Here is a 25152-nt window from a genome sequence, read left to right as displayed (position 1 = left end):
CAGCTCCACATCACAGCATGTGATGATGCCAGTTATGTTGTTGTTTGACTCAAAGGGAATGTTAGACTATGTCATAGTACAATTATAGTTGTCTTCTGAATGGTTTTAGAGAGCAAATGGCGGTTAGCAGTCTGCCAGTACAGCATACGGAAACATTGTGCCGTGAAGTCCAATCACACATCAACACAAACACTGTCTCCATGCAACACCTCTGCAATAAAACAACACTTCATAGAATAATGAAAACATACGAAAGCAAAGATCATGTTTGCTATTTCAGAATAACAGTGCATCTGTATCATGTAAGAGGAACCAAACCAAGCCACCAGTTGTACAGTATTACAGAGTTACTGATATGGTAGCACATTACATTTTGGTCCACACATGTTGGCTGGCTATAAATAGCCTGCACTTAGTTTACCTCTTGTTGGGCGGATGTACACTTGGCAGATGCTTGGAGAGGCTCCAGATAATCTGGAGAGCGGGACCCTCCATCAGAACAGCTGTGAAACCTCCTCCTCCTCCTCCTGTGCACTTGAGTGCTCCATATGATTTTGGGGAGCCCTTCTAGGTTCCCAGATAGGTTGTGATCTCCGCCTCCTCTCAGGGTCCGGAGCATATGCTCCACGGCTCCGAATGTCACCGCCCGCCTCAGCTGCCTATGTAGCAGCTTCTTTTCCAGCAGACCATCCTTAGGAGTGATACTCCTGGAGGTCTTGGTGATGCCATGGAGCTTTTCCTCTCTGTCTGTCTGGTTTGCAGAAATCCATCCAGATCGCAATGCTAACTTCTTCCCAAGAGGAACTTTGGGGACCTCCCCAACATACACCCCTTTGCTGATACTTCCCAGCCTAGGTCTGGGTGTCTCCCCTTCTGGTGCCCCAGCCTGGCTCTCCCTGATGCTCCTGTCTGCTCCATGCTGGAGCTCTACCCTTCTGGGGATATCCTCCTCACTCTGGACACTTTCTCCTCCTCGGCTCCGGAGGGATTCCGGCCGCTGAAACTCCCCCGATTTCCTCTTCTTCTTCCTCTGGAAGTAGCGCCGGCCGCGGAGGTCTTTGGACTCAGGGCTGAGCGGAACTTTGGTAGGGTCCACATAGCATTCTTCCTTGGGGCCCCGCACACAGCCACACACATTGCCCATGACTGTCAGTCCTACGTTCCCTTTCTATAAACAGCGTTAAGTTCCTTCTAATTTCACGCTGGGATTCCGTGAGTGAACTTAACTTGATCCAAAGCTCCGTTATTCCACCAAGAGGCAGCCATAGTTTTCCTCCAAGGGGGCGGAGAGGAAGCTACGGCAGGCAGCCTGGCAGCAGACACAAACACCCCTCCCCTCCACACAGCTGGGTTAGCTGGAGAGAGAAAGTCTGTCTGTCTCCCAGAAGAAGCTAAAATGTCCTAGGCACTTCCTTCTGTCACTCCTTTCTTCTGTGACTGCTCTCCTCTCCTCTCAACTCTGCTCTGCTCTCAGGAATCGTCTCTCAGTCTCTGACCTTTGAAACGTTTCCCTGTCCCGGCTAATCCAACAACACCATAAATGCACTGCAGGAGAGGCAGAGGCACAGCCACGTCCCACACGTTTCTACTTCACAGCTCAAAGAAAGAGAAACAGTCCTGGTTCCTGTTTTGGTCTGTCCTCCTGTGATGTCCTCCTCATCTGAAGTGTAAACACGGGCACCTCCAGAACCCCTTCGGGTGTTAAGTTTCCCCAAATGTGCCTGTCTGTAACGAGGCTGCCGGTCTGAGGAGGGCGGAGGGAGCGAGGTGCGGCAGCGAGACAGGATCAGATGGCTCTCGGTTTTCTGCTCTGCCAGCTGATGACCACTGATTACACCGTATGGGAAAACTTTGCTCAGAAAGTTGGCCTAACCTGATAGGCCGTACCAAGCAGAGAGAATCCCTGCCTATCATAGGGCTTTAAAAATAACAGGGCAGCATGTGTCAACAAAAGCAGCCGATGCAAATCCTGCTAGGCTAACAAAGCACTTTCCCTTTGCCTATTAATCAAACTGTATACAATCGCAAAGCCAGAGGTGGGGCTTGAGTCCAATGGTTTAAACAAACACTATTATCCAATCGGTCCATTGCCATCCCATTTCAAATGGGGGCAAATACAGTATACACTTTGCACAGGAAGTGACTCATGTAAATGACCTATGGAACAAACATAATGATTAGATTATATGTCATTATATATGTGACATATGTAGCAAGTACGGTCCATGAAAGGCATATAAAGCTTGTGTTTTTTTCCCTCAATATTCAACTAAATGTTCCGAACAACCACAAGTGAGTTGACAAATTGAGCTAAATTGGCAAGGCTTCAGGATGAGTGTTGATTGAAATAGTATAAATCATTTCTTTGCATAGCCCAACTAAAAATAACTGTCCCACCAGGCTCTGGTTCTATTCTGACGGCAGTGACATTTCCCCTGAAGGTTACAGTCTTCTAGGCCCTGCAGTTTACATACTGTATACCTGGCTGGCTGCAGTACACACACAATACACAGTATACTTAGCACAAAAGCAAAACTACTTGATCAACCACAACACAAGAGCAGCCTATTTTTACTTTCATAGAAATCTACTTACTATGTAAATGTTCATATTCATTCATGTGGTGTTTCAATAATATCAGAGTTTTGAAAAACTGTCATTTGTCATTCATTGCAACCTAATGTGGAAAATGTAATTACAGTCTTTCAGCATCGAATAAAGTCTCAAAGTAGAGGCATATATTTTGCTGACTCATCTTAGCCTTTTTTTTGCAAAGTCATCATACTTTATCCTGTCATCCTTTTTATCCACCTGTCTAACAGGATGTTAGTGCTCCCTGCAAATAGCTCTGTCTTTAATCTCTTGTTTGATCTGCCAATGACAAAGGCTAGAGAGGGGTGGAAGGATGGAAGGATGGAAGAGAGAGAGAGAGACGTGTACATTATATTGAGATGGAAGACTTCATCCTGTCACATTCACCTGTTTTATCTACCCTGGTGAATCAAGTCAAAGCCTCCACATTTGTTTTCGTGTGCCTCTCCGGACCTCAGTTTATTGCGACATCTAACAGGACCTTGACCGTAACCCTTGGAGACCTTCACTGTCAGTCAGACGACACTACAGAGACCAAAGAGCTACAGTATGGAGCATCGTCATGTATTCAGGTTTCACTGCAGTTATTCACATGAAAGGAAGATAATGCACCAGTCTTCTCAATGCCTTGTCCCAAGGGGGGATATGCAATATGCGTCCCATTGTAGGGAATACCACAGGGACTTCAATGTATTCAGTATGTAAACGCACCTGGGAGACGACTTTGTAAACCAATTGTCAACAAGAGGTAATAGTCTGAAACAATTCTGTATAACTTCAATCGCTACAGTTTATAGCTTCAGTTCCTATCAAACCATAGCAAGTGACGGATGAATGGCACATTCTCAGAAGACATTCTTAAAAGAAAAAATATCAGAGAAGTAACACAATGTCATTGGATGAGCATGGCCGGATCATCATACTAAAGGTAATGTCAACTTAGTCCTTCCAAAACCTTTTCGATAGAGTCACGTAGCATCCAAACAGGGTTGGGTTCATCGCTATGTCACATTGTGTTTCTGCCAGCTGGGCTTAAACCCCACACATAACTGATCAACATTTTCTCCCTCTGTGCCCTGCAACCCTGAAAAATCAAGAATCTACAGGTCCATAGCTACTAGCTAGTACAAATGCCCAACGGCTCGCGTGAGTGACAGGGGCAGGTGTAGGCACACATCACCCAAGCTACCTGTCAGGATGTTTTATGATTCCAAGCCATAAGAAAAAACTTAATTATTCTTCAACAAGCACTTCAAATGATTCACTTTCAAAATATTCAGTATTTTTTTGTGTTTTTACCAGACCTCGATGAGTCTGGGATGTGCAGGCAACAGAGGAGAGAGGGTAGATGTTGAAGCATGCAACTAGACATCACTGCTCTCTGTCTGTTGGATTGTCAAGGAGTTTTCTGTTGTGGATGAACTGTAGCTAACTATCAGTGCTTATTTGTCCATGTCCTTCTACCATGGTCTGGTTCTAGGTCAGGGTGTCATAATGCTAACTATCAGTGCTTATTTGTCCATGTCCTTCTACCATGGTCTGGTTCTAGGTCAGGGTGTCATAATGCTAACTATCAGTGCTTATTTGTCCATGTCTTTCTACCATGGTCTGGTTCTAGGTCAGGGTGTCATAATGCTAACTATCAGTGCTTATTTGTCCATGTCTTTCTACCATGGTCTGGTTCTAGGTCAGGGTGTCATAACGCTAACTATCAGTGCTTATTTGTCCATTGTCTTTCTACCATGGTCTGGTTCCTGGTTCTAGGTCAGGGTGTCATAATGCTAACTATCAGTGCTTATTTGTCCATGTCTTTCTAACATGGTCTGGTTCTAGGTCAGGGTGTCATAATGCTAACTATCAGTGCTTATTTGTCCATGTATTTCTACCATGGTCTGGTTCTAGGTCAGGGTGTCATAATGCTAACTATCAGTGCTTATTTGTACATGTCTTTCTACCATGGTCTGGTTCTAGGTCAGGGTGTCATAATGCTAACTATCAGTGCTTATTTGTCCATGTCCTTCTACCATGGTCTGGATCTAGGTCAGGGTGTCATAATGCTAACTATCAGTGCTTATTTGTCCATGTCTTTCTACCATGGTCTGGTTCTAGGTCAGGGTGTCATAATGCTAACTATCAGTGCTTATTTGTCCATGGTCTGGTTCTAGGTCAGGGTGTCATAATGCTAACTATCAGTGCTTATTTGTCCATGTCTTTCTACCATGGTCTGGTTCTAGGTCAGGGTGTCATAATGCTAACTATCAGTGCTTATTTGTCCATGGTCTGGTTCTAGGTCAGGGTGTCATAACGCTAACTATCAGTGCTTATTTGTCCATGTCCTTCTACCATGGTCTGGTTCCTGGTTCTAGGTCAGGGTGTCATAACGCTAACTATCAGTGCTTATTTGTCCATGTCCTTCTACCATGGTCTGGTTCCTGGTTCTAGGTCAGGGTGTCATAACGCTAACTACTGCTAACATTCCTCTCCCATAATGTAACCCTGTAGAGTCAAGCCTGCAGACTGACTGTGCCAGATATATTAATAATCCATAGCAGGGGCCTGAGAAAGAGAGAGAGAGGAGAGAGAGCAAGTGCGAGCGAGAGAGAAGGAGGAGGGAGAGAGAGGGGGGAAGAGAGAGAGAGGGGGAGAGAGTACGAGAGAGAGAGAGAATGAGAGAGAAAGCGAGAGAGAGAATGAGAGAGAAAGCGAGAGAGAGAATGAAAGAGAAAGAGAGAGAGAGGGGAGAGACAGATGAGAGAGAGAGGGGGAGCAAAATAAAAAAAGAGAGAGGAGAGAGAGCAGGAGCGAGAGAGATAGAGAAAGAGAAGGGAGAGAGATGAGAGAGGGGAGGGGAGAGGGAGAGAGAGAGAGAGAGGGGGGTGAGAGAGGGGACAGGGGAGAGAGGGGAGAGAGAGGGGGGGAGAAGGAGAGGGAGAGAAGGAGAGAGAGATGAGAGAGGGAGAGAGAGATGAGAGAGGGAGAGAGAGATGAGAGAGAGAGAGAGAGAGAGAGAGAGAGAGAGAGAGAGAGAGAGAGAGAGGGAGCAAAAGAAAGAAAGAGAGAGGAGAGAGAGCAGGAGCGAGAGAGATAGAGAAAGGGAAGGGAGAGAGATGAGAGAGAGGGGAGGGGGAGAGGGAGAGAGAGGATGAGAGAGAGAGAGAGAGAGAGAGAGAGAGAGAGAGAGATACTGGGCACTAGCGGGTTGTGCTTCACTAAGGCCTCAGAAATGCAACACTAGATCATCCTAGTGCTGCTACTGATGTGCCATACACCCCCCAGTGTGCAGCCGTGTGTGTGTGGGGGTTTACGGCTTGACCCCTAATACAAGCCTATAGCTTCCATATGCATGTCGGTGAATGTACAGCTGCAGCAACACAGTAAAGACTGTGTGTGGTACTACACAGACATAGGCACAAATGTTCTCAGGGTGTGGGTCCTGCTGTTGACTGTAGCCTGTGAAAACAATGGAAGGAGGGACACCGAAAACAGATGAACATTAGTACTGCAGGCGAGACGAAGGAAGGGACACTTACTCTATACAAACAAACTATTTCCTGCATTCATCATCACTCAACACATAACACTGGAGGGAGGGACGTGTCCAACCTCTTCCCTCCTTTTAATTCAACACTGAAGCACAAACAGTACAAACACGTAATGACCATTTCACCATTTCAGCTTAGCTCTGAGACACACACACACACTTGCGGACAATGCAGTTCCTCTCATTGAGCTGTGAGGTGAGTGGTCCAGTGTTGTCCTCTGTGTGTGTGTCGTTCCAGGATGGGACAAACACACACACATATACACACACACACTGAACCACTCACCAACGAGAGGAACTGCATTGTCCGCAAGTGTGTGTGTGTGTGTGTGTGTGTGTGTGTGTGTGTGTGTGTGTGTGTGTGTGTGTGTGTGTGTGTGTGTGTGTGTGTGTGTGTGTGTGTCAGTCACCTGATCTCAAACCAATTGAACCCTTATGGGAGATTCTTTTTTTCCACAACCATCAACAAAACACCAAATGATGGAATTTCTCATGGAAGAAAGGTTTCGCATCCCTCCAATAGGGTTCCAGACACTGTTAGAATCTATGCCAAGGTGCACTGAAGCGTTTCTGGACGCTCCTGGTCGCCCAATACCCGATTAAGACCCTTTATGTTGGTGTTTCCTTTATTTTGGCAGTTACCTGTACATGCCAGCAGGCAAACTGCCACAGACGTAAGCCTATGTTAAAATAACCATATGCATGACACTTTGTTAGACTGGTTTGACATCTTGTGGCCAACGAGGGAACAACAGCTATAAAAAGAGAAACGGATAGTTTAGAAGAGTGGTCACCAACCTTTTCTGAGTCAAGATCACTTTCGCTGTCAAAAAGCCTGCTCAGATTTTTTAAACATAAGTTTACATTTTTTTTAAATGTGAACATTAACCTAATAAAATCAGCTCTGTAAGAATGTGGTTTGTGCAGTAGGCCTGTCATGCCCTGACCTTAGATATCTCTGTTTTCTATATATTTTGGTTAGGTCAGGGTGTGACTAGGGTGGGTACTCTAGATTTTTGTATGTCTAAGGTTTTTGGAATGTCTAGAGTTTTTGTATGTCTAGGGGTTTTGTATGTCTATGTTGGTCTGATATGGTTCCCAATCAGAGACAGCTGTTTATCGTTGTCTCTGATTGGAGATCATGTTTAGGCAGGCCTTTTTCCCACTTTCTGGTGTGGGATCTTGACTATGTGTAGTTTCCTGTCAGCACTCTATTGTATAGCATTTCGTTTGTTATTTTGTCAGTTTGTTTGGTGTTCATTCTTTTAATAAAGAGAATGTACGCATACCACCCTGCGCCTTGGTCTCCTTCATACAACGAACGTGACAAGGCCTAATACATTATCACAGCATACTGGCTATATACCTGGCCTACCAATATTGTTCTTCTCAGACCAAAATATATTTCAAAACTCGAGCTTTGACAACAAAATAAATCAGTTTGTGTAGCACTTGCAAGGCATAGCTGGGTATAAATTGAAATAATTTGCAAATAATTAGCTTTTTTATATTACTGGACTAATCTGTCATGGTGTTTTCAAGACAACAGGGGGAAAAAACAAGGTCAAATTATGACATCAGTGATCTTCAGGTCAGAAAGTCGGAGTTCTAGAAAGATGCCCAAATTTCCAACTTGGAATTCTGAGTTGGATTACGTTCAAAAAAAAAAATCCCAGTCGGATCTTTTATTTTTTCAGAGTTTCCCGTTGGCTTGAACGCACTGAAGTTGGAAGTCTGAGATTTCCGAGTTCCCAGTTTTTATTAACACAGCATTAGTCTCAACAGAGGGAGGGTGAGAGCAGCAGAGGGTCCACCTCTCGGGTTTACTGCTCTCTCCTTCCTTTCCTCTAGTGAGACTGACCAGAGAGTAGGGCTGTGGCGGTCACAACATTTTGTCAGCCGGTAATTGTCAAGCAAATAACTGTCGGTCTCACGGAAATTAACTGTTAATTAACATAAATACATTTAGTATCTCCTGGCTTCCACATAAGCCACTGATGCAGACCTTTGGAACATCTACATTTTAAAAAGTATAATAAATTCATGTAATATAGCCTACACCTTCACAATAAATCCATTTTCTTTTTTTGACAGGTCTAAAGAAGCATGATATGAAGAAAATGTAGTCTATTTCAGAAGAACAGAATAGCATACCATGAGTTGTCCTTATGTTAGGTCCTGATCTGGCTATGCCAAATGGCTGTGGGCTACACTAGTTCATTTAGAAGACAAGATTTGCTTAGAATTCTGTGGCATTATTTTATAGTGTGAAGAATACAATTGAAAGAAGCTGATCAAAATAGAAAGGATATTTTCTCCAAACGATTTGAGGGAGTGCGCACATACGGCTATTCTGTGTTGAGCGGCTAACAAAGAAATAGGTATTCCTACAGTATATGCTTCATTTAGAGTTAATGTAAGTTTAGTTGTTCTACAAACGTTGGGCTATATGTTTAGATTTTTAATACATTGTAAGGCTGCATGATGCGACTAATGACGATTTGAAAAAAGTAGCTTGAAAGGGATGAGCTCTGCTTTTTTTTTGCGCAGGCTGTACACACTACATCAGTCACTCATTCACAATTTGACATGCCTAGAATTTCACGGCGGCATCTCCTTTGTGTGGCCGTAATGCACCCTAAAAAAATCCATGTCATTTGAGGCCAGTGACCGTTGTGCCCTTCACCCTGAGTTCTGAGCATCACATCTCACTCACATGGCTCTCCATCACGTGATCGGGTCTTTCTCACAGGCTACAAGTGAAGACAGACACATCGGAGATGCAACTGCGCATGTCCTTATCCAATTCCTAAGTGTAAACTGAAGATTATTTATTTATTTTATTTAACTAATTAGTCAGTTAAGAACAAATTCTTATTAACAATGACGGCCTACACTGGCCAAACCCAGATGACGTTGGCCCAATTGTGCGCCGACCTATGGGACTCCCAATCACAGCCGGTTGTGATACAGCCTGGATTCAAACCAGGGTGTCTGTAGTGATGCCTCTAGCATTGAGATGCAATGCCTTAGACCGCTGTGCCACCCGCCACTTAGGAACAAGATGTCCTAACAAACAGAAAAAGCACTAGCCTATGTCAATCTACTTTTACCCATAGTACAAACGTTGACCTATTATATTTTGTGTGAGAAATAAATATTCCAAACATAGTCTGGGACAGTTGTGTAATGCGATAGAAGAAAACCGTAACACTATCTCCTCCTCTGAAGAGGAGGTGGAGCAAGGATCGGACCAAAATGCAGCGTGGTAATTTTGATACATGTTTAATAAACAAAATAAACACGAACAATACAAAACAAGAAACACGAAAACCTAAACAGCCTATCTGGTGCAAACAAACACAGAGACAGGAACAATCACCCATGAAACACTCAAAGAATATGGCTGCCTAAATATGGTTCCCAATCAGAGACAACGATAAACACCTGCCTCTGATTGAGAACCACTTCAGGCAACCATAGACTTTTCTAGATAACCCCACTATACCACAATCCCAATACCTACAAAAAAAACAAGACAAAACACACCACATAATTAACCCATGTCACACCCTGGCCTGACCAAAATAATAAAGAAAACACAAAATACTAAGACCAGGGCGTGACAGAACCCCCCCCCAAAGGTGCGGACTCCCGGCCGCACACCTAAAACCATAGGGGAGGGTGGGGGTGGGCGTCTGTCCACGGTGGCGGCTCCGGCGCGGGACGTGGACCCCACTCTAACAAAGTCTTAGTCCACTTGAATCGCGTCCTTAGATTGGCGACCCTCGCCGCCGACCTTGGCCTAGTAACCCTCACCAAGGGCCCCACTGGACTGAGGGGCAGCTCGGGACTGAGGTAGCTCGGGACTGAGGGGTAGCTCGGGACTGAGGGGTAGCTCGGGACTGAGGGGAAGCTCGGGACTGAGGGGAAGCTCGGGACTGAGGGGAAGCTCGGGACTGAGGGGTAGCTCGGGACTGAGGGGAAGCTCGGGACTGAGGGGAAGCTCGGGACTGAGGGGAAAATGGGACTGAGGGGAAGCTCGGGAATGAGGGGAAGCTCAGGCAGGTAGATGGTTCTGGCAGATCCTGGCTGACTGGCGGTTCCGGCAGATCCTGGCTGACTGGCGGATCCTGGCTGACTGGCGGATCCTGGCTGACTGGCGGATCTGGAAGATCCTGGCAGACTGGCGGCTCTGGCTGCTCCATGCAGACTGGCGGCTCTGGCTGCTCCATGCAGACTGGCGGCTCTGGCTGCTCCATGCAGACTGGCGGCTCTGGCTGCTCCATGCAGACTGGCGGCTCTGGCTGCTCCATGCAGACTGGCTGCTCTGGCTGCTCCATGCAGACTGGCGGCTCTGGCTGCTCCATGCAGACTGGCGGCTCTGGCTGCTCCATGCAGACTGGCGGCTCTGGCTGCTCCATGCAGACTGGCGGCTCTGGCTGCTCCATGCAGACTGGCGGCTCTGGCTGCTCCATGCAGACTGGCGGCTCTGGCTGCTCCTTGCAGACTGGCGGCTCTGGCTGCTCCTTGCAGACTGGCAGCTCCTTGCAGACTGGCAGCTCCTTGCAGACTGGCAGCGCTGAACAGGCGGGAGACTCCGGCAGCGCTGTAGAGGAGGAAGGCTCTGGCAGCGCTAAACAGGCGGGAGACTCCGGCAGCGCTGGAGAGGAGGAAGGCTCTGACTGCGCTGGACAGGCGGGAGACTCCGGCAGCCCTGGAGAGGAGGAAGGCTCTGACTGCGCTGGACAGGCGGGAGACTCCGGCAGCGCTGGAGAGGAGGAAGGCTCTGACTGCGCTGGATAGGCGGGAGACTCCGGCAGCGCTGTAAAGGAGGTAGGCTCAGGCAGCGCTAGACAGGCGGAAGACTCCGGCAGCGCTGGAGAGGAGGAAGGCTCTGGCAGCGCTGGACAGGCGAGGCGCACTGTAGGCCTGATGCTTGGTGCTGGCACTGGTGGTACTGGGCCGAGGACACGCACAGGAAGCCTGGTGCGGGGAGCTGCCACCGGGGGGCTGGTGCGTGGAGGTGGTATTGGATAGACCGGACCGTGCAGGCGCACTGGAGCTCTTGAGCACCGAGCCTGCCCAACCTTACCTGGTTGAATGCTCCCGGTCGCCCTGCCAGTGCGGCGAGGTGGAACCCGCACTGGGCTATGCAGGCGAACCGGGGACACCGAGCGCAAGGCTGGTGCCATGTAAGCCGGCCCAAGGAGACGCACTGGAGACCAGATGCGTAGAGCCGGCTTCATGACACTTGGCTCGATGCTTACTCTAGCCCGGCCGATACGCAGAGCTGGTATGTACCTAACCGGGCTATGCACCCGCACTGGAGACACCGTGCGCTCCACAGCATAACACGGTGCCTGCCCGGTCTCTCTAGCCCCCCGGTAAGCATAGGAAGTTGGCGCAGGTCTCCTACCTGGCGTCGCCATACTCCCTGTGAGCCCCCCCCCAATAATTTTTTGGGGCTGACTCTCGGGCTTCCATCCGCGTCGCCGTGCTGTCTCCTCATACCAGCGCCTCTCTGCCTTCGCCGCCTCCAGTTCTTCTTTGGGGCGGCGATATTCTCCAGGCTGTGCCCAGGGTCCCTTTCCATCCAATATCTCCTCCCATGTGTAACAACCCTTGCCGTCCAAAACGTCTTCCCATGTCCATTCCTCCTTTCGCTGCTCCTGCTGCCGCTGCCTGTCACCACGCCGCTTGGTCCTGTTGTGGTGGGTGATTCTGTTACGGTTTTCTTCTATCTCCTCCTCTGAAGAGGAGGTGGAGCAAGGATCGGACCAAAATGCAGCGTGGTAATTTTGATACATGTTTAATAAACAAAATAAACACGAACAATACAAAACAAGAAACACGAAAACCTAAACAGCCTATCTGGTGCAAACAAACACAGAGACAGGAACAATCACCCATGAAACACTCAAAGAATATGGCTGCCTAAATATGGTTCCCAATCAGAGACAACGATAAACACCTGCCTCTGATTGAGAACCACTTCAGGCAACCATAGACTTTTCTAGATAACCCCACTATACCACAATCCCAATACCTACACAAAAAAAACAAGACAAAACACATTACATAATTAACCCATGTCACACCCTGGCCTGACCAAAATAATGAAGAAAACACAAAATACTAAGACCAGGGCGTCACAGATAGATCCCACATTTTTTTTTATTTTATGTTTTTTACGCAATGTGGCTGACGCAACAGATCAGAACGTGTAGCTTAGAATGCTGATAAACTATTAGGCTATTTCCTCACATTATAAGCGCAGCGATGCGCACATGGTAGTAGGCTATAAACACGAATGTTCCATTAGCCATTATCAAAAGTGACCGCAAATGCAATTATGCATGTAATGCTTTTATTATAAAAAGGTGCATTTTATGGTGAAAATGATCTTCCCCAAACTTGAAACTCACACCCTTGTAAAGCAGATTAATGTGCTTACCTTAAACCTTATCAAAACATATAGGCCTATGGGCTAGGCTACATGAGGTGTGCGACTATGATCCGAAAAAGTTGGGGGAAAAAGGCATTGTTTCTTATGCTCATGAGCTCTCATTAAGTGTGACAGTAATATGGTCACCGCAACAGCCCTACCAGAGCGGGGACACTGTCTTCCACCTGATGGTGAAACTCGAGTCACACTGCATCTGCCTCATGCACAAATTCATGTTGTTCCTATGAGCACAGAAAGTGAAATATTCCTCAATATTAAAATAAACAGCTGTGTGAGTGAAAGTATGGAAAAGTGTGTTTAGTGTTGAATAAAAACAGTGTTGACAGTGCTGAATAAAATGTTTAACATGAACTCACTCATAAAAACATCAGCTCTTTGCTGTATTCTTTGACAGTCTCTCTCTGGTCATAGTTTTAAAAGTTCTGAAACCTCACGCAGGCTAGTATCAAACTTTGCTGTGGTCGGGTTTGTGGAAGCTGTAGGCACAGAGATTTGAGCAATCCGATTGGCTAGCGCAGTAGGCAAACTCGATGTAGCCACAGATCTACCAGTCTGCCGGGTAGGCGGGGTTTGTCTTTTCAGACAAACAAAATGGTTCAAAACTGGAACACTTTGCCTTTCCGGTGAGCAGGGCTTCTGAATCAAGTGCACCTACAGCCAACAGAGCAACACAAAAAATACAAAAAGCAGCACAAGCCTTTATCGTTGGCTTTTCAACAGAAATGTTTGGGGATCGACTAGGAATGCCTTGAAGATCACGATACCGGTTGGTGACCACTGGTTTAGATGGTTCAAACAGAACCAAATGTCAGTCTTTTCAAGCAAATCCTAAAACATACAGAACTGTAGCGAGTTTAAGCAACACGTTAGGTTTTCAATCACACTGGCTTCAATATACTAGCATTTTCTGTCAAATGGACGAGAAACATAATACCTCAATCCAGAACCTTTTAAATACAGATATCTTAATTTGGTCAAAACAAGAGACATCTCCCAGCTCCATGTGTGACATAATATAGCTGGATATGATCATCCTAATCCTCAACCAAATTAACATGAATAACACTAGCATATGCACACTGATTATCATTTGCTAAGACAAAAATACAGCAATGGAGAAAGCACACTGATTCACACAGACGGAAGATGAACAACACAGTATGAACAAAATGTGTGATTTGAGATGAACTCTTACCTGAAAGTGCAGAATTATGGTCCAAATCAATCCCAGCGTCAATTTGGGATTCCCGTCTGTGATGTCATCATTTCTGATGTTGACTAGCTTGACCTGAAGAAAGGAGTTGTAAACAGTTGGCTAATAAGCATGATACACAGAAGTGATGCATTGCAAATCTACATCAACTTAAACAGCTTAAGAAATGTTTTCTATTGATCCGCAAAGCACCTTCATTCTTAGTAGTGTAGGTTAACATCCCTGAAGAACATCTGTAGATGTCTCTATATCCAAAACCTATTAATATGTCTTTAAACTTGTAATAAACAGGGTACATACACATTAGTGAGAATTTGAATTTGTTCATCGGTATTAGTGTCATACTCACCGTAACAGATCATTTATAAAGCCCCTTTAAAATGATGCGTAAAAATGCATACATATTATGAGAGTAATGTCCATCCTCTTTTTAGAACAAGTGGAAATCCCCAAAACAGATGCTGGTAACGAAGTTGTGCTCGTAAATCAGTTTACTATTATTATGTGGCCTTGAGTCCACACCTCTATACCACAAGGCGGCACTATAGTGTGGTAGCTTATGTGTTGAAATGTCATGTGCTGAAATATCATGTCCTCATTCTAATAAACTAATTTGTTCCAAACAAATATCCATAATTTCAAATACAAATACTTTATTGTGGTCCAATGGCTAAAATTGTCATGCTTGGTACTCTACCTAATTTGATTGAAAATAATTTGCCATGATGTTTATATCATGGCCTTCCATTGATATGCATGACAATCCCTGTCATGTGCAAATAAATGCCATTTTATTTCATTATGAGAGAGCAAGCAGTGAAACCGAAAGCAGAGGCAATTTTCTTTCACCCTCTAAATTGTGCTTTTTCAAGTCTGGGCATAGCTATTTGTAATAATACAATATCTTATCTATCCTTCCCACAGTTCATTGCAACATTGATGCTACCGCTACCCTTATTATGATACAGTACAGCCTTAAATCAACAGTAGGATAGAATAAAAAGCATGTGAATCTTTCATTTGTCTGTTTATGAATATGAATGAGGTGTGAATGGGCCTGGTATGTCATTAAAACAATGGCATAATTTAATGATCTATGAATCCTTTGTCTCAGGCCTTGGGTTGCTTTCACTGACGTCATGTCTGGCAGGCTACAGCTGGGCAGTGAGCACTGTTCTCCATCTCTATCACTTCCTGACTGTGGGGGATGTGGGGGAGGGGCAATCAGAGATGTAACCACCCTTGGGAGATGGATTCAGCATGTCCTCTATTGTGAGTCATGATGAGGGAGGTATTGAACCCTTTATGAGGTAATGATATTGGTTATCCCTGTCATGGTTTGAGCAAGGTTTCTGTTTTGATGTGGGCATTCAGTGTGCTTTTCAATATCCACATGGTGAAATGGTTATCAGAAATTCCTCTACACATATGTTCTAGCATTTCGGCAAATGTGATTGGTCCTTACCTGCCGCCTCTTTAAGTAGTCCAGTGCTATCTGTACATTCTGGAGTCTGTGGAACCGCATCCTCCCTTTCTCCCGAGGCTGTAGGCATAGAGGAGGAACAGGAAGAGGGGGACAAGTTAGTGACTGCCATGTGGTCTCTCCCTTTCCAAGGACCAGGGACTCACCACACCATTAGTAGTATGAGGACACCGGACATGCCCCTGCCAGGGTCTTACCCACTCATCTGCTGAGGGAAAGAGAGAAAAACCAAAAGGGAGGGAACAAACAAATCCGGAGCCAGGGTGGTCTACAAAACGCTGCTATTACTACACACCAGTCGCCATACCCTAGCTCTATACAAACCATTTAAAATAGGTTACGGAAATAATTCCAACCCTGATTAAAAGGCAAATGCAGTTTAGTGGTATCAGTGGGCAGACTTTAGGACCATGTGGATGCCTGGGAGCGGGAGGAAAGGCTGTTTGTATGGCTAGCTAGCTTTATGGAGAGCGCATCTATGCAGCTGTAGGGAACAGCGCAATTTTTTCTCAAAACTGTGCAGAGGTAAAGATGGCTGTAGTAGATGGCTTTGGCTAGGTTACTGCTGCTTGACTTGATATTAAAATAAACTACAGTGTAGAAATGCAGTAAATGAGCTTCAATTTGATCAAAATTAATTTGAGAGGAATTTTCAACAAATGCTTTAGCATTTGTATTCCTTTACCATACCCTAGGTTTATCTGAAATTACGCAACTGGTACACTGCATTTACGCGATAGAAAATACATGTATCTTTGTACTCTCAAACTGTGAACTGACAGAACGCATAATCTGATAGAATTAGTGCTGAATTGGGCAGGAGTTTACCGGAAATGAGTGATAAACTAATTCCAATGAGGACTAATAACACAAACAATAAAGACCTTTCCCAGTTCCAAAAAGCATCTAGGATTCATATAGCTGTGAGGACAAAGTGTCATGATGTGAGCAGAGAGACAAACTCCTGTGACGGACACAGGAGCACAATGGAGGGACACAGCGTGAGATAATGAGATGGAAACTGCGTCACAAGCCAGCCAGTCCCCTGCCGATCCACAGCGGCAGAATACGACCCAGGGATGAGCTGCAGTACAGCGCTCTTGATTCAGTAATTACTCTCCTGGCTGGTCATGAGAAGAGGCAGAGGAATCCCTTTCACTACAATAGCAGAGTGACAACATTCACAAAAGCCTTTTCCTCAATGGCTCACCTCATTAACTTGGTACAATCAGTCAAGTGGCCTGCTGTTGGTATACATTGAATACAATAGAAAGCCACTATCTGATGAAAAATGTTCAATGGTTCATAAATGTTGATGTTCAAGTTTGATTGTATGGCTCAATGATGCACAAAGCTACTGAGGATGGACTTAGAGGCCCAGGTGGAGATCTTGTGAATCACACAGTAATGTGATCGATTTGTACATGCGCTTGCAATCCAAGATGGAAGTGCATGGTGCTGTTCTTTTACTTTACTCTGGCATGCACAATATACACTACCGTTCAAAAGTTTGGGGTCACTTAGAAATGTCCTTGTTTTGAAAGAAAAGCACATTTTTTGTCCAATAAAATAACATCAAATTGATCAGAAATACAGTGTAGACATTGTTAATGTTGTAAATTACTATTGTAGCTGGAAATGGCTGATTTTGAATGCAATATCTACATAGGCGTACAGAAGCCCATTATCAGCAACCATCACCCCTGTGTTCCAATGGCACGTTGTGTTAGCTAATCCAAGTTTATCATTTTAAAATGCTAATTGATCATTTGCAATTATGATAGCACAGCTGAAAACTGTTGTACTGATTAAAGAAGCAATAAAACTGGCCTTCTTTACACTAGTTGAGTATCTGGAACATCAGCATTTGTGGGTTCGATTACAGGCTCAAAATGGCCAGAAACAGAACTTTCTTCTGAAACCTGTCAGTCTATTTTTGTTCTGAGAAATGAAGGCTATTCCATGCGAGAAATTGCCAAGAAACTGAAGATCTCATGTGTACTACTCCCTTCACAGAACAGCGCAAACTGGCTAACCAGAACAGAAAGAGGAGTGGGAGGCCCCGGTGCACAACTGAGCAAGAGGACAAGTACATTAGAGTTTCTAGTTTGAGAAACAGATGCCTCACAAGTCCTTAACTGGCAGCTTGATTAAATAGTAACCTTAAAACACCAGTCTCAACGTCAACAGTAGAGAGGCGACTCCGGGATGCTGGCCTTCTAGGCAACTAGTCTAAAGAAGGCCAGTTTTATTGCTTCTTTAATCAGTACAACAGTTTTCAGCTGTGCTAACATAATTGCAAAAAGGGTTTTCTAATGATCAATTAGCCTTTTAAAATGATAAACTTGGATTAGCTAACACAACGTGCCGTTGGAACACAGGAGTGATGGTTGCTGATAATGGGCCTCTGTACGCCCATGTAGATATTCCATTAAAAATCATCCGTCACCAGCTACAATAGTCATTTACAACATTAACAATGTCTACACTGTATTTCTTATCAATTTGTTGTTATTTTAATGGACAAAAAAAAAATGCTTTTCTTTCAACAACAATATTTCTAAGTGACCCCAAACTTTTGAAAGGGTAGTGTATGTTTTTTTGTTGTTGAGAAAAAACAATAAATTGAACATGATCTTGGGCCTTTTGTTCATAAGCCAAGCACATTTCCATCATGTAATCCATCTCAGTTTCTCAGCTAGCAATTCTAAAGCCATACAGTGGGCCACTCCCTATTCTACACAGTGTTGCACACAAACTTCTATCATAAAATCAAAGAGAATGCAACTTGACCTAACCATATAAACAGATTGCTATAGTGCTCACTACGGGCCACTAAAGTAAAAAGCCTGTGGAGGGATTGTTGTTCCACTCTCGTTAATGTCCACAGAACACGCTGCATTGGTTGTGTTACAAGGGGGAGGACGGCGAACCACACCAACCCCCTTATCATCAACCTGCTCATCTCCATGCTGCTCAACCGCACATGCTTCTGCCGAACTCACCAACCGCAATGTCTTGAGGAAATCACGCTCCCTTGGCTTACCAGGCCGAGTAAATGTGAGCGCAGGAAAGAAACACAAGGGGAAGACAAATAGACAAAGACACAAGTTGGACAAATGAAAAGGAGGATGTAAAATTAACAAAACAAATCCAAAATAGAAGAAATGGAGGAGGAAGAGGGTAGAGAGGAAACAGGATGTAAACAAAAGAGCATGTGGGCGACTTCAAGGAGAAATATTAGCTACACCTATTTTAGAGGGAACCTCATTTCTCCTCACATGAGTTACAGAGAACTCATGCTGCTGCAACCCACCAAACAACTGACATCAAAAGACAGCTATGATCATGATTCATTTTCAGATTCTCTAATGTGATGACATTTGAGTATGACATTTGAGTGATAACAAACAGCCTTAATCAAAATTCCTATGTCTCCAATCCAGCCATCATTTCTTTCAAGTCGTGTTTTTTTTGGAGTGCAATGACATTACAAACATTGAAAACAAGCATTGTAATGCAGTTAGTTTCTCCCAAGCCTTGAAGCATAAATGGTCTTGGGGCGTTTTCACATATCTGATTGTCTGATTCATGCATCTGATCGACACTATAGCTGTAGGATATACTGCATATGTGGGCTTTAAGTGTATATAAAAAAAGTAAATGCTGGTTCTTGCTCAAGAGGTTGCTTCAGGATCTAGGACCCGATTGATAAAAAAAAAGGTGATATAATACATTCATAGAAAAAAAGGTGCTATCTAGAACATAAAAGGGTTTTTGGCTGTCCCCATAGGAAAACCCTTTAAAGAACACTTTTTGATTCCAGTTAGAACCCTTTTGGGTTCCATCCCACTGGGCAAAAACTGGTTGCATCAACGTTATTTCTACATCATTTCAACAACAAAAATGTAATCTGATGACTAAAACTGAATGGATTTTCAAAAATTCAACAACGTAAGGGAATTATGTATTTTTTTTAACCCAACTTTTAACCTAAATCCAATGACATCTTAAAATGTTTGGTTAATTTCACGATAGTTGACCTCTCAACCAAATGTAAATCAAAACTAGATCCAAAAAGGGTTCTCCTATGGGGACAGATGAAGAACCCCTTCAGGAACCCTTTTTTTCTAAGAGTGTATGTGTCTGAAAAAGTGGACCCTGAACTCTTATTTACATTTTTTGTGTGAAGAAAATTGTACATTCCTGGAATTCTCATGCAACGTGACACTGCACCAGGGAACAGAAATCATATATGAAAACTCCCTTTACTTTAATCAGAATCAAACAATGGAATTAATTGTGTTATCTAGGGGTTTAGAAGCCAGGCAAATCATCACTTATAATGTCACTCTCTGTTCAAACCTTCCTTTCAAGAATACAAGCACATTTCCAAAAAGGAGACGTCTTGAAAATTGGCACCCTATTCCCTACAATATATGAGCTCTGGTCAAAAGTATCCGTTGGAATAAGGTTCAATTTCAGACATATCCTCTGACTCATAAGATATACTTGAGGGGTGATAACAGGCTAGAGCTACATTACCATGACAACACGCTACTCACCAATGACTGGCCAGACAGGACCTCCAGCAGTGAGATCAGATTATGTCCATCTCGTAGGTCTTCATACAGGTCATTTACATGCTTCCGTACCTAAGGCCAGAGGAAAGGAATTAAGGCACTATCTCTTCCTGTTGAAATAATTAAGGCACTGGGGAGGGCAGCATTAAACATGATGAGGGTGCATATGTATTGGAATATTGAAATCAGTCTTCTGTCAAATAGTACGTCAATTTAGCTTGGAGTTTGCACTTTTGAGCCTATTGCATTGAAGTGGGAAAACTAAATCAAGTGCAGCTCCAGTGCAGCTCCAGTACTTGACACAATGTATTTGACCCAGGTGTGATTAGAATCTGTGATAGAAAAATCACAAGATTATGTTTAATACTGTTTATGCATCGAAACGTTGTTTTATGCAATAGAATAGAGTTCTTAGAACTCTCTCATCTGTGTCTGTGTGAACTGAGAGGAGCCTCTAAAGCTTGGGCTGGCAACTGATTAAGTGATGGAAACCAACAGCCACATTCCATTCTGTGATTAGTGGTGTATGTGAGGGAGATGTCTCCGGTCTGACTGAGCCTGCATTTCATAGACTCAATTGGTGTCTGTAAGGTACCAGGGATGAGATCTGTTATGGCACAAACCCTCACATACACATGCTAAAACACGCACTCTACACACACGTCCACATGGATTTTGTATTGTAGATATGTGGTAGTAGAGTAGTGGCCTGAGCACACACACTTAATGTGTTGTGAAATGTATGTGTCATGTAATATTTTTTATGACTGCCTTAATGTTGCTGAAGCCCACAAAGAGTAGCCACTAATGGGGATCCTTAATAAATACAAATGAAAAGGCCTTATTAGCATAATTCCCATCAGGTTCCCTACCTACTAGTGACCTACCTCTGTATTACAGAGGGAGCACATGGCTTGGACACATATCCATGGCCCTCAAATAACTCATCCTGACCCCACACTTAACAACTCCAGTCCCAGGATTTCTCCTCCCAGTAGGCCCATCTCCCCTTCTTCCTGTCCTGAATACCACCAGGCCTGTGAAATCCCCCAGTTGGCCGGTGGCCTGCTTTTACCCAGGCCACGTGGCAGGCCCCTCTCCTCTCTCCCATATAACCCCAGCAAACAGGCACAGCTGTGGGGCAAAAATAGACCTGCTCGCTGGATCCCCTGTTACTAGTTGGTCAGCCAAATATTTCCTCCCGCTATTACTCAGCACTTTTAAACTCTCCCGGACAATGTCACAGGGGATATGGCATGTTGACCCTGGCACTAGAGAGTACAGTAGTTAAAATACCTTTCTTTCCATGGGTACAGTTCACTCTCAAATTCAGATATTGTATTACAGTTTGTAGTACCGGCAACAACATCTAAGATGACGGGGAAAATAATGAAATATGACATAATTGAGCTCAAATAGCCAAAATATTCGACCTCCATCTGTAGTATAAAACAGTTGAGCCTTGTAACTCGTGCCATCACTGCAACATTACTCCAATAATCCTGCTCCACTGCAACATGAAATGTCACTCCAAACGGGATCACACAGCTGTGCCATGTGTTAGCTTAGGGGGTTTACAACACTTTTGCCTTCGACCAAATAAATCAGGCTAAATCACTTGAATAGGTGACAAAAACAGGATTATAACTCGCTCCCTAAGCACATTACACAATAAACTGGCATGGATTTGCATAATAAACACCTTGTCTTGATATAGTTTATGCTTGCTCATATACTGTTTTACAATATGGGAAAGTGGGACATTTATAATTTAATCAGTTACTCTGCCTCTGACAAGGGGATCCCTAATTCCATGGCAGATGAACCAAAGCAATTTAGATTCTTCCGGAGTCAATGAAAATGACTGGGTACATGTATACCGCATCATGGGACGGGTGGAAGAAGATATGCAGTTAGCACAAACTCTGGCAAGCTAGCAAATGCCATCTCCCATTGGCACCTCTGCTAAACATCTATCATCAGTTATGTAGCCCAGGATGAAAGGCTGTAATGCTTTGCTGATCACTCTTTAATGGGTTATTCACCTCATCAGGTAACGACACCGTATAGTTCATCTTCATGGAAACTGACAGGACTAACACATGAAACAGCCTGTCTTTTAGTGATTCTTTATGCTACTATAGGTAGCGTTAGCTAGCGCGAGTCAGCTGTACCTGCGCCAAAACTCAAGTATTTTTTCATTTTATAGCTTCTTTTTAAATAGTGAGCGAAAATGTTTTTATCTATTTTATTTCCTTGACTGATCTGAACTACTACAATAAAACTTGTTTTCTCATGGTCCCTCTTGTCTCTCAGCAGCAGACATTTAGTGAGTAATACGTTTGGAGCATCACATTGCAATATCGAATTGCAATACATATAGAATTGTGAGAATCGCAATGCATATTGTATTGGCACCTAAGTACAGCAATAATATCCTCTCTTGAGGTCCCTGGCAATTCCCAGCCATACTGTCTTTCCATTATCATGACCATTATACCATCTCTCTTGCATCTGTATGTTGTAAAAACAGTAACCGTTTCAACACAGAACGGCCTAAAGGTGACGACAGAGAGGTGGAGGTACAATACACTAATTAGGCATTGAGGTATGTGAGAAATGATCTACCCATGGGACCAGATTCATAATTACCAAGAGTCTTAGTGACATGGAAACATCAAGAGATGTTCATGATTAATGTGCATCCCTAGACTTGACCGTAGCTAGTAGCTACCACTGTAACTGTGATACAAGTCAACAATATTAAAACATACTGTAGGCCTAACTCTCTCTCTCATATTACAGTCTCTATGTAGATCATTGAACTGGAAGGCCAAATAAAGTCTCCCCAATCCAAAAAAAGGAACAATGAATTGGGAAATAAAATTAATGGTACAGCATGTTTCTAAAAGAAGCTCTGCGGACAATCAATTATTACCTTCAGGAGATGTTGGTTTATCCATTTTGTAAAAGTCTTTTTCTGCACTCTGTCTCTTTCATCTGAGAAAAATACACAAACAAGACACTTATTAGCAAAGTACTTTACATACATACAGTAAGCATGGTGTAACTTTAAGACACACACATGCAGACACACACACACACACACACACACACACGGGATGGTAATTTGCATGACAAGTGGAATTGTGATTTACTACTACAATGAGCCAGCCGTTCATTCCTCTTATCAATGTACTGTATATGGTTCACTCGGCGTAGTCCGTTCAGAAGGGAATCCGAGTGTGGTGGCATCAGCGGATATTGCACCAATTGGATTTGCACTCTACTTACATGCGGTCTATTTAAGTTGACCAGTTCTACACATGCTTCCTCGGAGCTGGATGTCACGCACACACATGCGCTGGTGTCTCTTGCTGCCGTGCTGCTGTATCTAGCTGTTACTCGCTATGCTTGCTGTTTCTTAAATCCCACCACCAGCCTGGCCTCCACCTGTGGGTTTTGTGTTTCTTTCTTTAGGGGATTTGATATAGCATATACAGTGCCTTGCGAAAGTATTCGGCCCCCTTGAACTTTGCGACCTTCTGCCACATTTCAGGCTTCAAACATAAAGATATAAAACTGTATTTTTTTGTGAAGAACCAACAACAAGTGGGACACAATCATGAAGTGGAACGACATTTATTGGATATTTCAAACTTTTTTAACAAATCAAAAACTGAAAAATTGGGCGTGCAAAATTATTCAGCCCCCTTAAGTTAATACTTTGTAGCGCCACCTTTTGCTGCGATTACAGCTGTAAGTCGCTTGGGGTATGTCTCTATCAGTTTTGCACATCGAGAGACTGAAATGTTTTCCCATTCCTCCTTGCAAAACAGCTCGAGCTCAGTGAGGTTGGATGGAGAGCATTTGTGAACAGCAGTTTTCAGTTCTTTCCAAAGATTCTCGATTGGATTCAGGTCTGGACTTTGACTTGGCCATTCTAACACCTGGATATGTTTATTTTTGAACCATTCCATTGTAGATTTTGCTTTATGTTTTGGATCATTGTCTTGTTGGAAGACAAATCTCCGTCCCAGTCTCAGGTCTTTTGCAGACTCCATCAGGTTTTCTTCCAGAATGGTCCTGTATTTGGCTCCATCCATCTTCCCATCAATTTTAACCATCTTCCCTGTCCCTGCTGAAGAAAAGCAGGCCCAAACCATGATGCTGCCACCACCATGTTTGACAGTGGGGATGGTGTGTTCAGGGTGATGAGCTGTGTTGCTTTTACGCCAAACATAACGTTTTGCATTGTTGCCAAAAAGTTCAATTTTGGTTTCATCTGACCAGAGCACCTTCTTCCACATGTTTGGTGTGTCTCCCAGGTGGCTTGTGGCAAACTTTAAACAACACTTTTTATGGATATCTTTAAGAAATGGCTTTCTTCTTGCCACTCTTCCATAAAGGCCAGATTTGTGCAATATACGACTGATTGTTGTCCTATGGACAGAGTCTCCCACCTCAGCTGTAGATCTCTGCAGTTCATCCAGAGTGATCATGGGCCTCTTGGCTGCATCTCTGATCAGTCTTCTCCTTCTATGAGCTGAAAGTTTAGAGGGACGGCCAGGACTTGGTAGATTTGCAGTGGTCTGATACTCCTTCCATTTCAATATTATCGCTTGCACAGTGCTCCTTGGGATGTTTAAAGCATGGGAAATCTTTTTGTATCCAAATCCGGCTTTATACTTCTTCACAACAGTATCTCGGACCTGCCTGGTGTGTTCCTTGTTCTTCATGATGCTCTCTGCGCTTTTGACGGACCTCTGAGACTATCACAATGCAGGTGCATTTATACGGAGACTTGATTACACACAGGTGGATTGTATTTATCATCATTAGTTATTTAGGTCAACATTGGATCATTCAGAGATCCTCACTGAACTTCTGGAGAGAGTTTGCTGCACTGAAAGTAAAGGGGCTGAATAATTTTGCACGCCCAATTTTTCAGTTTTTGATTTGTTAAAAAAGTTTGAAATATCCAATAAATGTCGTTCCACTTCATGATTGTGTCCCACTTGTTGTTGATTCTTCACAAAAAAATACAGTTTTATATCTTTATGTTTGAAGCCTGAAATGTGGCAAAAGGTCGCAAAGTTCAAGGGGGCCGAATACTTTCGCAAGGCACTGTATCATGTAGGGCTGACTCCATTGAGTCGACTGATTGAATGTTTGGTCGATAGGCTGTTGGTCGACCAATATTTTTTTGGTGGAGCAATTTTTTATCACAGTGCTTAAAGAGGCAGACAAGCTCAGTAGCCGACATATAGT

General features: G+C 43.9%; 1 protein-coding gene across 5 annotated transcripts in view; it reads right to left on the bottom strand.

Moving 5' to 3' along the window:
• The window catches only part of LOC139381091 (dystonin-like), a 205819-nt gene that overhangs the window by 122086 nt on the left and 58581 nt on the right, over positions 1-25152 (bottom strand). For 3 of the 5 annotated variants that reach the window (XM_071124343.1, XM_071124348.1, XM_071124346.1), the window contains 5 exons: positions 22820-22881; positions 19864-19953; positions 18304-18339; positions 15281-15358; positions 13798-13890 (listed from right to left, as the gene is read on the bottom strand). In XM_071124343.1, coding sequence (XP_070980444.1) covers positions 13798-13890; positions 15281-15358; positions 18304-18339; positions 19864-19953; positions 22820-22881 — 359 coding nt within the window. Of the gene's footprint in view, positions 1-421; positions 1999-13797; positions 13891-15280; positions 15359-18303; positions 18340-19863; positions 19954-22819; positions 22882-25152 lie in introns of those variants that run through there. The other 2 variants (XM_071124347.1, XM_071124345.1) reach the window with 2 other exon arrangements.

Source organism: Oncorhynchus clarkii, chromosome 23, assembly GCF_045791955.1.
Source record: "Oncorhynchus clarkii lewisi isolate Uvic-CL-2024 chromosome 23, UVic_Ocla_1.0, whole genome shotgun sequence".
In the NCBI taxonomy this organism is placed as follows: Eukaryota; Metazoa; Chordata; class Actinopteri; order Salmoniformes; family Salmonidae; genus Oncorhynchus; species Oncorhynchus clarkii.
This window is presented reverse-complemented; position numbering and strand designations above follow the sequence as displayed.